The sequence below is a fragment of the Thalassophryne amazonica genome, chromosome 17, assembly GCF_902500255.1.
Source record: "Thalassophryne amazonica chromosome 17, fThaAma1.1, whole genome shotgun sequence".
Lineage (NCBI taxonomy): Eukaryota > Metazoa > Chordata > Actinopteri > Batrachoidiformes > Batrachoididae > Thalassophryne > Thalassophryne amazonica.
Window position 1 is genome coordinate 7,465,519 of NC_047119.1, and position 15,253 is coordinate 7,480,771.

At 40.4% G+C, this 15,253-nt stretch overlaps 1 protein-coding gene across 2 annotated transcripts; it reads left to right on the forward strand.

Annotated features, from left to right (window-relative positions):
• The first annotated feature begins 476 nt into the window (after nucleotides 1-476).
• Nucleotides 477-13,131, forward strand: sgtb (small glutamine-rich tetratricopeptide repeat (TPR)-containing, beta). Of its 2 annotated transcripts, none has more exons than XM_034192669.1 (12): nucleotides 477-586; nucleotides 2,345-2,456; nucleotides 2,711-2,814; nucleotides 4,942-5,017; nucleotides 7,888-7,987; nucleotides 8,226-8,330; nucleotides 8,422-8,560; nucleotides 10,631-10,693; nucleotides 11,895-11,932; nucleotides 12,027-12,110; nucleotides 12,193-12,314; nucleotides 12,414-13,131. In XM_034192669.1, the coding sequence occupies exons 2-11, from the start codon at nucleotides 2,357-2,359 to the stop codon at nucleotides 12,302-12,304; spliced, it is 921 nt and encodes a 306-aa protein (XP_034048560.1). In that variant the 5' UTR covers nucleotides 477-586; nucleotides 2,345-2,356; the 3' UTR covers nucleotides 12,305-12,314; nucleotides 12,414-13,131. The 2 variants fall into 2 exon arrangements, with proteins under 2 accessions (XP_034048560.1, XP_034048561.1); XM_034192670.1 differs by having other exon boundaries at nucleotides 508-586; nucleotides 2,342-2,456.
• Nucleotides 13,132-15,253: the final 2,122 nt, after the last annotated feature.

Below are 15,253 nucleotides of genomic sequence, written 5' to 3' on the forward strand. Positions count from 1 at the left end.
CGTGTTTGCCGTATCCAGCAAAATATAACCTGACAAAAAGTACTGAGATTTCCTGTAACTGCACCGGAAATATTACAGCTTCAGAGAGGTTTTCTTCAAAATAAAATTTGACATTTCAGATAGTTTATCAGAGTCCAAATCTAAAATCCTTCTCTGCTGCACCACATCATTCTGTTAAGATTGTGCTGTACTTGTAACTCTTGTGTTGCATCTTTCGTGCACATACACACAGCATCATTAGCTGAAATCAACACTGAGGTGATCACAAAATCTGACAGGTCACATATTTTGCTATAACACCGGTTCCTGTGCAGCGCTTCAGCAGTTTGTATATTCACGTAAAATATACCTGCAAAACGTTCGCTTGACTACACTTCTTAACGTACCCATGCCAGACAATGTTTTCATGCGTTCTTCATTCAAAATTAAGTGTGTTTTTTGGTCATCGTAAAGTCCACGAAGTGCCACCGGTGTACAGTAAAATCTGTACGCGAAGAAGAACTCGTTTCTGGAACGCGCATGCGCAGAAGACACTGAATCCGACTCAAGTCCTCATGTAGCAGCAGACAGCTGGATAAAAGCGCAGGTAGGTGGGCGTCAGCACGCTGCCGAAAAGCATCTTTTGACGTGATGCCATTTAGAAATGTTCCTCATCACGCTTGGATGGATTTGATCTGCTCTCGTGCTGTTTTCTTGATAGAGGGCTGTGATTGTTATTAGCCGTGACACAAGCTGCACAATGCGCGATCCTCCTGTCCGGGCAAGCGTTTTAATTAACCGCAGTCCACAGTGCTACTAACGTGCTAAAATATAAATACTACTTCTTCAATATTATGCTGAAATGATTCCCATGTGTCGTTACGGTATTACGTCACAGCTTCTGCATCACTGCGTTTACGTGTGTGAACACAACATATGCTGAGGGAGGAGTAGGGGAGACTGGGGACGGTTGCAACGTTATTTATTCTTTATTCTTTTTTTGTTGTTGTTTACATCAGCTTATCTATTAAAAGTATAGTCCCTTAATTTTCCAGAAAATAGACACCAGATTGTGTTGAAAATGTTACTATAAAGTATCTTTATTTCTGTGCTCTATTGCAAAATTACAACAAATTGTATCACTTGTGAACTATTTTGTAGGGATTCAATGAGTTCACATCAAGACCTCTTGCTTATGACATGAAGGCGGAAGCAGTAGCAAATGTGCAACGTTCAAAGTTTACCCTGCATTCAGCGGAACCTGGAAATTCAATCTCTATATTATAAACGTCAAAGTGGCCTCTGTGTGCATGTATGCATGCATGTGTATGGCTTCAATCACGGAGAAACTGGGGAGAGCTAACATTTACTGTTTGGTATGCTTATGTATTTTGGGTCAAGGATAAAACGTCGTCAAAACGGAAAGTTGATAGGACTAATAATTTTAGAGAAACTATGGATATTAGCAAACAACACCAAACAATGAGTGTTGATAATTACATTCTGGGCTCACACGCCATTCCAGCAGGGGGCAGTAAATCCTCTATATATATTAAAAGCGTGCATGATTTTGTTTAGTAAGTTCAATGCAAGTACCTACTATAATTGGAAATAAGTTAAAAATACATGGATGACACCAGAAAGTGAAAACACTTATTTCCATTCTGGTTCATTTAAAAATCAAATGACAAAATAGATGTAATATTAAATTAAACTTGTCTGAAGAAAACGGTGTGTTACACCAAAGAGTTCCATTACTCATCTTGGCTTTGACATTTTTATTTCATTTACATGAAGTCGTTGAGATTTGCTTTCAGTTTGAGTTTAACGAGGATAATTTTAGAAATTTTAATATATTCACTAAGGGGTGTGTGTGTGTGGGGGGGGGGGGGGGGATACTTTTGCAAGGCACTGTATGTATTCAAATCTGATGACTTTTTTCCTTTTCTGTTTAGTTGTTTATTTTAATTGTTATACAGAATGTCAAGAAATAAAATTTTAAGTAATGGTCATTATAATTTTGTTGTATCTAACGATTTTGCTCGAAAATGACTGAAATAATTATTTGTATAACAAAATAAATTTATGTCTAATCCATTAATGGTCTTCGGCCTTATGTGGATGGACAGGCAGCATGGCGGTGAAGTCATCGCCACCAGCACATTTTTTTTTTTTACAATACTTATTGCAAAATGTTCATTTGGAGGATGCCAAGTATATTTTAGGCCATGTGGATGATTGATGTGTGATAAAATTGAATAAATGACAAGTGTAACATAAATGGTAATGACACTTTGGCATTAATAATGAAGCTGGCAGTATGTGGGTGGGTGTTTGGCTCTAAATCATATCCCCTGTCCAGCAGTTTGCAGGAAAAATGGCAGTGGAGAAGCGCTTGGCATTTTCTATCGTGCAGTTCCTGCGAGATCAAGCGCATTGTGGCGCTTTGAATTCTGATGAGCAGGAGAGCCTTGAAGGTAGGACCAACTCCATCTGCTGTCATTTTGGACCTTTTAAAGAGAACACTTTGCTTCCACCCTGTTTATTTTAAAATATATAGATAAAAAAATTAAATGCTTTCTTAGTTAGAGGATCCGAGCAGAGTTACACCAGGCAGAGTGTGAGAGTAATGTTTTATTTTCAGCCAACTGATCAGCTTCTATCTTAAAATCTCTGTGCTTCATTGTTCCATTTACTTGATTTTTTTTTTTTTTTTTTTTTTTTACTTCAGTTGCTATACAGTGTTTGGAGACCACCTTTAAGATCAGCGCCAGCGACTGCCACCTAGCTGTTCCACAGCCTCTGACGGAAATATTCCTCAATTCTTTACTAAAGGTGCAAATCTCACATTATTATATGGCTATGATAGTACACGCACTCTGATTGGTTGATTTCTAGCCTTAGATTTTCCCATCTCAGATCATTACCATGACAATCAGTCCATCAGATTTGTGAATTTGTTTACCATTTTCACGGTGTGAAATCTGACATTTTCCCATCGTTAAACAAGAAATTTAAAAGCAAAATAAAACAAAAAGCAAACAAAGAAATTATGAGCGACGAAAAGGAGTGAATTTTATGACTGAGAAAAAACCAAGTTGGACGTGAACATACTTTATAACTAGAAGCACTCAGAGAGCGCAAACCTCCGCCAAGGCCATAGGGTCACTGGCGTCACATGGAATACCCTTTGGCAAAGAGACTTATTCAGATTTAGTGGTTAACCCTCTGGGGTCCGAGGGCATTTTTTGGACAGTTCACTCACCTGGCATAAATGTTCTATTACTGATGTTAACAGCTCTCCCTGCATCCCACAATCAAGTTTTATGTCTCTTTTTTCAGGACAACCTGTACTTTCAAAATATATATGCTATAGTTGTGTTTTATAAGTGTAATAAAGGTTTACAATCAGAAATAAGAAAGGAAAAAGTAAAGCGGAAAATTTTCCACACACATTTATTCAAAACACACAGCAAACTATAATAAACAAGTAACACCATCACTCCTAAAAACAATCTTTGGTGTGTCACATGAGGTGAATCTGCCCTGCGATTGGATTTTGGAAAACGATGTGATGGTGAACCAATTCAGATTGGACACCCACAATGCTCACGTCATCACACAGCTTCTGTGAGGAGTACAAAGATGGTGGACGATGGCTCGAAAGTCTGCAGAGTTAACTTTTCAGCAAAAAAAGTAAGTTTCTATCTCATATAATTAAAAAGTTATTTATAATTTAGTAAAGCTGTCGTCGGCCCCAGAGGGTTAAACCCTTAGATCTTCAGCAAATGTATTTATAAAGAGAAACTGCATGAACTACACAAGTTTTTTATTTTCTAATAAGTTTATTCAATGAGAAGAAACAAATGCAAAATAAACTGTTGTGTCGTAACTTAATTTTTGTTCAGCCTTTGTGACCTGTCTTCATGAAGCGAGATGCAAAAATGTTGAAATTGGCCCATCCAACACATCTGGATCCTTCTCCGGATCATTACCAAAATTTAATGACATCTAAATTAGGCCAAGATACACCCCTAGTAAAAATTTCATTGAAATCCGTAGAGAATTTTTTGAGTAATCCTGCTAACAAACCAACCAACAAACAAACGGACGCGACTGAAAACATAACCTCCTTGGCGGAGGTAAATATCTATTAAATTTTGTCGACGCAGCTAAAACACAACCATTGCGCTCGGTCCATACAAAAGAAGACCTCGGCTCGGTCTGATATTTCCCCGTATAGACCCCGTGCACTCGATTAATAATCCTTTAATCCACGATGTCACATGTGACCCTGACAACTACTGTAGTATTTATCAGTTATAAAACACTGAGAGGGTAGCACAAAGACGTCTAAAAGTAATTTCTCAGTTACTTGAAAGTTCAGTTTTCCAAGCACCTGATTTATGTGAGTATATTGTCCAGAGGGAGAGCTCGTCTCAGAAGTGCACCGTGAGATGTGTTGTGCATCTTCAGTATAAAAGAGTCAAATTGTGTTTTAAGATTTTGTAATATCTGCGTGCTGAAGTTTGATGTACCGATGTGCAGGGATTGGCTCTTAACGCGGGCAGGAGTACTTGTCTAATTTTTGTGAACATCATTAAAACGGACCTACAGCCTTCACCAAGGACAGACCAAGAACATCGTAACTCACAGAATCTCAGTGACTCAACTGCAGAAGCTGAAAGTGCAAAATTATCACACAAGTACCTTCCATCTGGTGCAAAGCAGCACAGACGCCCCATCGTGTTTAAATAGCAGATGTACCTGAACTCGTTTTGGTTTTAAGATGAGATGTGGTCAGTTGCAGTGCTGCTGCGTTTCATTACCGTGATGCAGCAGAAAGCGATGCCACCAGAGACCAACTAAAACCTGGTGTAAAGTTAAGCACGAGGTGATATATATACATGAAGACGTGCCACTCTGTCACTGTGTTCATTGACTCGCTTCGCATGTCCTTAGAATGACAACCTGACCATACCAGAGACATCCCCTTCTCCAGAGGACATCGAAAGAGCCGAGCAACTCAAGAATGAAGGTGATGTTAAAATAATGCTACACTTTTACTTTCTGTTCGATTTCTTAGGTCTGACAGACCTGACTAATAGGTGCAGCAGGGTGGCTAAGTGGGTAGCACACTTACTTTAAAAACAGAAGGTTCCTGCTTCAAGACCACCTCTGTCCATTCTCCATGTCATGTGGAGTTGTGTCAGGAAGGGCATCCGGCGTAAAATTTGTGCCAAATCAACATGAACATTTGCTGAGTTGACCCTGAGGGGAAAAAAAAGATAAAGGCAAAGAACTTATTCACATCTGACAGGTAGTAAATCAGTGTTTGTTTTTTCTTTTATTTATGTACAACCCCAATTCCAACGAAGTTGGGATGTTGTCTAAAATGTAAATTAAAAACAGAATATGATTTACAAATCCTCTATTTATAAATATTTAATGTTCAAACTGATAAACTTTATTGTTTTTGTGTAAATATTTGCTCATTTTGAAATGGATGCCTGCAACACGTTTCAAAAAAGCTGGGACAGTGGTATGTTTACCACTGTGTTACATCACCTTTCCTTCTAACAACACTCAATAAGTGGTTGGGAACTGAGGACACTAATTGTGAGTGTCATGATTGGATATAAAAGGACCATCCCCAAAAGGCTCAGCTGTTCACAAGCAAAGATGGGGCGAGGATCACCACTTTGTGAACAACTGCGTGAAAAAATAGTCCAACGATTTAAGAACAATGTTTCCCAACGTTCAGTTGCAAGGAATTTAGGGATTCGGTCATCTACTTTGTGGTGTATTCAATTGAATATAGGTTGAAGAGGATTTGCAAATCATTCTATTCTGTTTTTATTTACATTTTACACAATGTCCCAACTTCATTGGAATTGGGGTTTTGTATGTGTGTGTATATTATATATATATATATATATATATATATATATATATACACGAGGTCTGTCCGTAAAGTATCGTACCTTTTTATTTTTTTCAAAAACTATATGGATTTGATTCATATGTTTTTACGTCAGACATGCTTGAACCCTCGTGCGCATGCGTGAGTTTTTCCACGCCTGTCGGTGACGTCATTCGCCTGTGAGCACGCCTTGTGGAAGGAGTGGTCCCGCCCCCTCGTCGGATTTTCATTGTCTGGAAATGGCGGAATGAAAAGGACTTTTTTCCATCAGAATTTTTTCAGAAGCTGTTAGAGACTGGCACCTGGAAACCATTCGAAAAATTTATCTGGCTTTCAGTGAAAATTTTACAGGCTTCACAGAGAATAAGGACTTTAACTACAGGTTTAAGGACCCCTTTAAAGGACGGTCGGTGCGCCGCGCTGCGAGGATGCGGCACAAACCACTGGATCATTTCTAAGCTGATGGCTCTGTGGATACGAGACCGTCGTGTGCTCTTTCTCTGGTTATCACAAGACCTGGACATCAGCCATTTTCCGGCAGATTTCACTTTTAACAAGAGATTTTGTCATGGAAAGCTGCGCGGAGGCTTCGCGCGTCACGACCGATTCGCTGATGAAGCGAGACAAAGGAACACCTCCGTTTCGGAGTGTTAGAGGACAAGTTTGGACATGTCCAGCTCTCCACAAGTTTTTTTATACTCACTCGACTGGTAAGCACTGAAAGCCGAGATAGACATGTCCCAACTTGTCCTCTAACACGCCGAAACGGAGGTGTTCCTTTGTCTCGCTTCATCAGCGAATCGGTCGTGACGCGCGAACCTCCGCGCGGCTTTCCATGACAAAATCTCTTGTTAAAAGTGAAATCTGCCGGAAAATGGCTGATGTCCAGGTCTTGTGATAACCAGAGAGAGCACACGATGGTCTCGTATCCACAGAGCCATCATCTTAGAAATGATCCAGTGGTTTGTGCCGCATCCTCGCAGCGCGGCGCACCGACCGTCCTTTAAAGGGGTCCATAAACCTGTAGTTAAAGTCCTTATTCTCTGTGAAGCCCGTAAAATTTTCACTGAAAGCCAGATAAATTTTTCGAATGGTTTCCAGGTGCCAGTCTCTAACAGCTTCTGAAAAATTTCTGATGGAAAAAAAGTCCTTTTCATTCCGCCATTTCCAGACAATGAAAATCCGACGAGGGGGCGGGACCACTCCTTCCACAAGGCGTGCTCACAGGCGAATGACGTCACCGACAGGCGTGGAAAAACTCACGCATGCACACGAGGGTTCAAGCATGTCTGACGTAAAAACATATGAATGAAATCCATATAGTTTTTGAAAAAAATAAAAAGGTACGATACTTTACGGACAGACCTCGTACATACATACATATACACACACACACACACTAGCCGATTACCCTGAAATTCATCTTCACCAACAAAGCTATCACGTACCACCTAACCTGGATTCCAGAGAACTCTTAGGGCCCAACTAAAGCTGCCTCAAAAAGACACGGCTGCTATTAATACTACTACCGTTACTTGCACAAATGAGATTAAAAAGTTCAAAGGAAAAAGAACAGAATAGAAATGTATGACACCAACCTTTTAGCACACTTGCCAGTGATGATACAGCACAAAGAGTCTCTCTCCTTAACTCCTTAACTACTCCTTAACTAAAGTGCTCAATAGTCTATGTCACTCCCAGTATGTCAAAGTAAATGTGCGCCAAGTTTGGCTTAATTCCGAGGTGTAATTTGTGAAATCAGTTTACGTTTTTGAGACATCTTAAACTCAGTATCTCAGAATCTCAGTATTATTACAATGATTGTTTTTTTCAAAATTTTCATTGGCCTGCAGTTAAATTAATGTTAGTATAAATATTTTCTCCCATCTTTCACCGTAGCAAAATGTTTTTAAGGCAGGAAAGCTGTGACTTTAACCCGGTTGTTTGGTTTTCCATCTCTGAACAATGAAATGTTTGATTTGTAGGAAACAATCACATGAAGGAGGAGAACTACAGATGTGCTGTGGAGTGCTACTCGAAGGCCATTGACCTTGACCTGCGAAATGCTGTGTACTACTGCAACAGGTACTCACAAACAGTACTAAATTATACTGTGGATCAAGGATTTTATACAAAAGAAATAAAAGTAAAAGAACAGTTGCTGCTCCTACATAGGACTACATGTTGCAAATGAGCTGCTGACATGATGTAAAGTTTACACTACACCTACTGATTTGATTATAATTAAACAAGGCTCAGATAAAGATAAACATGGGTCCAGTTCATGCAGGATGGCAGATTTGTTCTGTGCATTTATTTGCAGGGCTGCAGCTCACAGTAAACTGGGAAACTATACGGAGGCGACTGGTGACTGTGAGAGAGCCATTGGGATTGATCCGAGTTACAGCAAAGCCTATGGAAGGATGGGGTCAGTTAGACACTTAACAAGATGAATCAAAATAAAGTCATTAAAGTTTTTGTGGTATTGTAACACGAGACGCTGTCCTTGATTACTTCAGGTTGGCGTTAACCGCCATGAACAAGTATCCAGAGGCAATTTCCTACTTCAAGAAAGCTTTGGTGTTAGATCCCGACAACGATACCTACAAGTCCAACCTGAAGATCGCAGAGCAGAAGCAGAAAGAAGCAACCAGCCCAGTGAGTCCAAAGATGTTTGTCACGAGAGGCTCAAGCCTGATGTCATCTTTTTTCTGATATAAAATTCTTCTGTGCTCCGCTCCACTATGAAGCTGTATAACTGCTGATGCAATAGACAAAAGTTGCACAATTTCACAGCCACAGAAGCAGCACACAGTACCCTCCAAACGTTCTGGAACACTTGGTATTTCACACATTTTAATTTGTGTATGCCATTTCAAATACAGAAAATAAAAAAAATCTATAATGACCTTCCTTAAACTAAAACGCAAAGCAAATCTCTACAACCTGATATAAATTAATTCAAATATAAAGGCCAAAATGATGGGTTGCGTAAGTAATCAGCCCCTTTGGTATAATACCTGTAAATAATCAGTTTTATTGCCAGTTTTCTTCAGACAAATCAGGGGATGGATACATGAACATTTCCAAGTCGCTGAATATGTCTTGGACTTTATTTACATCAGTTATGAAGGAATACAGATATATGGCACTCTATGTTAAATCTGTGTGGAGTAGACTGTGCAAGAAGGAGAAGAGTGAGGAAAGCCACCAAGACACCCAGACAACCCAGAAGTTATAGGCTTCTCTGGCTGTGATTGGAGAAATTGTGCACAGTACAAATTTTGCATTTTGTATCCTAAGAAGATCTGAAAGTTCAGCTACAATTTGCCAGAAGGTACATCTGAGATGCAAGCCTAGACTTCATGTTTTGGTGCTCTTAACTTATTTTGCTTAGACAGATTCATGTGCTGCTTTGTTGTTGAGTGGCTGGTTTACATTGTTCAGGATCACGTCCAGCTCCACTGAGTGATGACTGACTGCTCCACATGGTGGCACACTTGTAATACATATGCGGTATGGAGTCAGCCCCCTTGTTTTCCTAGATTTCTCCATGGTTACACTTTGTTTCCCATGGCAACATTGGCCTGGTGCCAGAGAGCTCTTTGGTGAAATGCAGGATTTTTCACTTGAACCAAAATCCTGCCACATCTAAAACTGGAGCTCACGGTTCATCTGCTTAAAGGATGAAGTGGTTCTGTTGGTTTCATCAGACAGTGACCTCCAATGTGCAGATGGGCAGGTATGAGGAGGAGTGTGAGGCAACTGGGGAAGGATCAGGGTGGATTAACCCCTCTGACTTAGGGGGGAGGTATTAACCCAACTGGAGGAGTTCAAGGAGGTTTTGTGCAGTGGGGGTAAGATGGGCGGTGAGACTGACAGACAGATTGGGGCTGCAGACGCTGAACCGGACTGTCCTGCTCAAGAAAGAGCTGAGCCCGAAGGTGAAATTCTCGATTAATCCTCCGATCCTCACCTATGGTCATGCACTGTAAATAATGAACAACATCGCGGATCCAAGTGGTGGAGATGAGGTATCTGGGTTTATACTCAGGGACAGGGTTAGATGCTCGAATATCCAGGAGGACCTGGAGGTAGAGCTGCTGCTTCTTCACATTAAACGGACCCAGGTGAGGTGGTTCGGGCATCTGGTGAGGCTGCCCCCTGTTTGCCTTCTGAGGGAGGTCTTCCAGCCACATCCAACTGGGAGGAGGCCCTGTGCAGAACCCAGGACATGCTGGAGGGATTTTTTTTTTCTTCCCCAGATGGCTTGGGATGCCTCTGGATCCCCCAGAAAGAGTTAAATTACTTGGCAGGGGATAAGAAAGTGTGGGATGAGTTGCTTAGTCAGCTGCCACTGTGACCTGGACATGAATTCATGAATGAACAAGAGCAACCCCAGATTTCTGACATCTGCCAATCTGGATCCGAATCACCTCCAAAATTTAATGGAGTCTTCTGTGGCCTAATATCTATCAGTGGTGAAAATTTTGTCAAAATCCGTGCTGTAGTTTTGATGTAATCCTGCTAACAGACAGACAAATAAATAAATATGATGATTTTATGATGTCCTTGGTGGGCGTAATAATGGTTCAGTTCTTGTGCCGCTGCACATATTCACCCTCAGGTTTGTTTGCATAAATCTACACTTTCAAACCGTTTTTGAGCAAGTAACACATCTGACTGAGTTGTGTGGAATGTGTTAACCTTTGTTAATATGCATCACAGATTGCTGCTGGACTGGGATTTGACATGGCCAGTTTAATCAACAATCCTGCCTTCATCAGCATGGTAAGAGCACGAGTCCTGTTGGACCCACAGGTGTTCTGATCCATTTGGAAAACCTTTCTCTGGAAAGGTTAGATTGGATATTTTCTACAATTTCTGTAACAGCTGGTCTGTTGTTTCCTGAGCTGAATAGTGATGTAAAAAAACCTAACTTCACTGCCACATCATCCTAAAGTACCCACAGCACTTTAAAAATACATTATTTTCCCAAAAAACAATTACAGTACGCAAACTAGGTGTCACTTTTAGCATTAGGGGTCTCCAATTGGTTCAAAATGCTGCAGCCAGACTTTTGACACGAAGCAGAAAGTTCGACCACATTACACCCATTTTGGCATCTCTTCACTGGCTTCCTGTCCCAGTGAGATCAGATTTTAAGGTTCTGCTACTAACCTATAAAATTATTCATGGACTGGCACCTCCCTCCTTAGCTGACCTAATTAAACCTTACATACCGGCCTGGGCTTTACGTTCTCGGGGAGCAGGACTACTTTGTGTCCCTAAGGTGAATAAGAAGTCTGCGGGTCACAGAGCTTTCTCTTATCGTGCTCCTGTTCTGTGGAATGATCTCCCTGCGTCAATAAAACAGTCAGATTCTGTTGAGACTTTCAAGTCCAGACTTAACACGCACTTATTTTCCCTTTCATATGGCTAGCATACTGGTACAGTTTTGTTTTACGCTTTTTACTCTTTTAATTCATTTATTAGTAATTGGAGCGGGCTGCAGCCTCAACTTTACCTAAATTCTGGGTCTTTTAGTGAAGTTTAGGGCTAGTGGCCGGCGATCACCTTAGTTTTTCTCTTTATCTTGTTGTTTAATGCTGGCAAATTATACAGTATTTTTTTTGTCTTTCTGATGCCTGATTCTGTTTTTTTCTCTCTGTTTAAGGTGCAGCTCCATCCAGAGATGGGAGTTGTATTCGTGTTGATGATCCTCCTGTCCTGTGCGCCAGTAGCATTTCTTGTATATTCGTCTGTGAATTGTTCTGTAATTTATGTTTTGTATCATGGCCCAAGCAGAGGGTCACCCCTTTGAGTCTGGTCTGCTTGAGGTTTCTTCCTCAGAGGGAGTTTTTCCTTACCACTGCTGCTCTGGGGATTGGTAAGGTTAGACCTTGCCTGTGTGAAGCACTTTGAGGCAACTCTGTTGTGATTTGGTGCTATATAAATGAAAATAAACTGAAATTGACTTTTGTGTATACAGGCTGCAAGTGTGATGCAGAACCAACAAGTGCAGCAGCTGTGAGTGTCACCCAATTGATTGCACATTTTCACTCTTTTTAGTGTGTTATAGAGACACTATGATGTGGTTTTTTTGTGTCCCCGTGTCGAACAGCATGTCAGGGATGATGTCGAATGCAGTCGGGGGTCCGGCGGCAGGTGTGGGCGGGCTGTCAGACATTTCCAGTTTGATTGAAGCGTAAGTACGCAGCACGCACAATTAAAACGTTGCGGCAAGTTGTGAATGTTTGTGTTTTTTTCTCCCCCCATCTCTGTGTCAGAGGTCAACAGTTTGCCCAGCAGATCCAGCAGCAGAACCCCGAGCTGATCGAGCAGTTACGGAACCACATTCGGAGCCGCTCCTTCAGCGGCAGCGCCGAGGAGCACTCATGATCCCAGTTAGGTTTTTATACTTTAAAAAACATATCATCTTCGGTGGATTCACATATGGATGCAAAATACTGGATTATTTTCATTTCAACCTTGTGTTTTTTTTCCAAAGGGCAATGATTTGGTGCGATTACAATCTACACCCATTTCTTCAAAGTCAAATCCCCGGCACAGTTGGAACGAAGCGACAAGGACGTGGGGTCAAAGGCACTTTACTGTGACTGGGGTTTCCAGAGAGAAGAGAACCGTGAAATCAGCATCCAACACATCGAAAGCAACTGACCCAAAAATACAAAAACAAAAACAAAAGACCCAAGAGCACGTTCGGTCTGCGGACAGAAGACCAGTAAATTCTTTGTCCATTCTGCAGAGCGTGTTTCATCAGTACTGCCATCTTCATGAGCTAAAGGTTCTTCTGTCTCTTCATAAGTAGTTAGGACGAATGTACGTTCAAAGCATTGCAGGGAAAACTTCAGCTTTTTTCTCATAGGATGTCAGCTTTGCCATGTTTGCATTCTGTTTATTTTTGTAGGGAATGAAAGGCTTATTATACAATCATGTTACTACAATTATTAAAAAGTAATTGTATAGCAGTGATTACAGTCGGCATTATGTCATGATTGCACTTCAGCAAATGTAAATACAAACCCCCCCAACCCCCGCTTATTAAACGATTCATGGACTGGTGGCAAAATACTGAGATTGTTCATACTGCATGCTGTAAAATCTGATGTTTTAGGTCAGAGGCTTTATTAAAACCAACTATGGTAATATGCTTGGGCAGCACAATGTTTTGTCTAAAATATATCAATAAATGTCGCATGCAATTTTTTTTAACTTGTTTTTTCATGCATAATGTCTCATTTTAAAAAGTGGGCAATGCTTAGTTCAGAAAAGAAGATTTTTCTGACATTCCAGAGAATTTTGCACACAAGCCAACAAGGCTTTTGTTTTTGCACCGATACAAGAGGGGGACCCTGATCCGAATACCAAAAAGAAGCACCTTCAATAGTCTGAGTTCAAACATCTACAACATGCTTAGTATTATCAGAAAAACTAGATAACAGAATGAATAGATGCCGCGCAGATTAATGAGGGTTCGCTTAACATACCTGGACAGAGACTGTATCAGTGTTTCAGTCAAACACTCAAGGCCCAGGCAAAGGTATATGGTAGATATACCATTAGTATACAAAGTGCAAATAAGTTGCACTTTGTGTACAACATAACTAATTGCTGTGATGAGAAACCAGTTTTGAAACTTAGAAAATCCACACAGACTCCCCACTGGCAGGGCATTATTGACAGGTTACTATCTGCTCCTTTTATAGATCATACGGTTAAAAGATATTATCTGGGTGTATTATGCTTACATAGAACTCATATTAACTTCATAATTAACACCATTTTAAGACTTACAGTAGTGTTCAGAATAATAGTAGTGCTATGTGACTAAAAAGATTAATCCAGGTTTTGAGTATATTTCTTATTGTTACATGGGAAACAAGGTACCAGTAGATTCAGTAGATTCTCACAAATCCAACAAGACCAAGCATTCATGATATGCACACTCTAAAGGCTATGAAATTGGGCTATTAGTAAAAAAAAAAAAAGTAGAAAAGGGGGTGTTCACAATAATAGTAGTGTGGCATTCAGTCAGTGAGTTTGTCAATTTTGTGGAACAAACAGGTGTGAATCAGGTGTCCCCTATTTAAGGATGAAGCCAGCACTTGTTGAACATGCTTTTCTCTTTGAAAGCCTGAGGAAAATGGGACGTTCAAGACATTGTTCAGAAGAACAGCGTAGTTTGATTAAAAAGTTGATTTGGAGAGGGGAAAACTTATACGCAGGTGCAAAAAATTATAGGCTGTTCATCTACAATGATCTCCAATGCTTTAAAATGGACAAAAAAACCAGACGCGTGGAAGAAAATGGAAAACCACCATCAAAATGGACAGAAGAATAACCAGAATGGCAAAGGCTCACCCATTGATCAGCTCCACGATGATCAAAGACAGTCTGGAGTTACCTGTAAGTGCTGTGACAGTTAGAAGACGCCTGTGTGAAGCTAATTTATGTGCAAGAATCCCCCGCAAAGTCCCTCTGTTAAATAAAAGACGTGCAGAAGAGGTTACAATTTGCCAAAGAACACATCAACTGGCCTAAAGAGAAATGGAGGAATATTTTGTGGACTGATGAGAGTAAAATTGTTCTTTTTGGGTCCAAGGGCCGCAGACAGTTTGTGAGACGACCCCCAAACTCTGAATTCAAGCCAAAGTTCACAGTGAAGACAGTGAAGCATGGTGGTGCAAGCATCATGATATGGGCATGTTTCTCCTACTATGGTGTTGGGCCTATATATCGCATACCAGGTATCATGGATCAGTTTGGATATGTCAAAATACTTGAAGAGGTCATGCCCTTGAAATGGGTGTTTCAACAAGACAATGACCCCAAGCACACTAGTAACCAAGCAAAATCTTGGTTCCAAACCAACAAAATTAATGCCTCGCAGATGTGAAGAAATCATGAAAAACTGCGGTTATACAACTAAATACTAGTTTAGTGATTCACAGAATTGCTAAAAAAGCAGTTTGAACATAATAGTTTTGAGTTTGTAGGGTCAACAGCAGATGCTACTATTATTGTGAACACCCCCTTTTCTACTTTTTTTTTTTTTTTTTTTTTACTAATAGCCCAATTTCATAGCCTTAAGAGTGTGCATATCATGAATGCTTGGTCTTGTTGGATTTGTGAGAATCTACTGAATCTACTGTTACCTTGTTTCCCATGTAACAATAAGAAATATACTCAAAACCTGGATTAATCTTTTTAGTCACATAGCACTACTATTATTCTGAACACTACTGTATACACACACACACACACACACACACACTTTTTTCCTTAAACATTTTCAGCTTTAGTTATTGTGGTTATTTAAAAAACTGG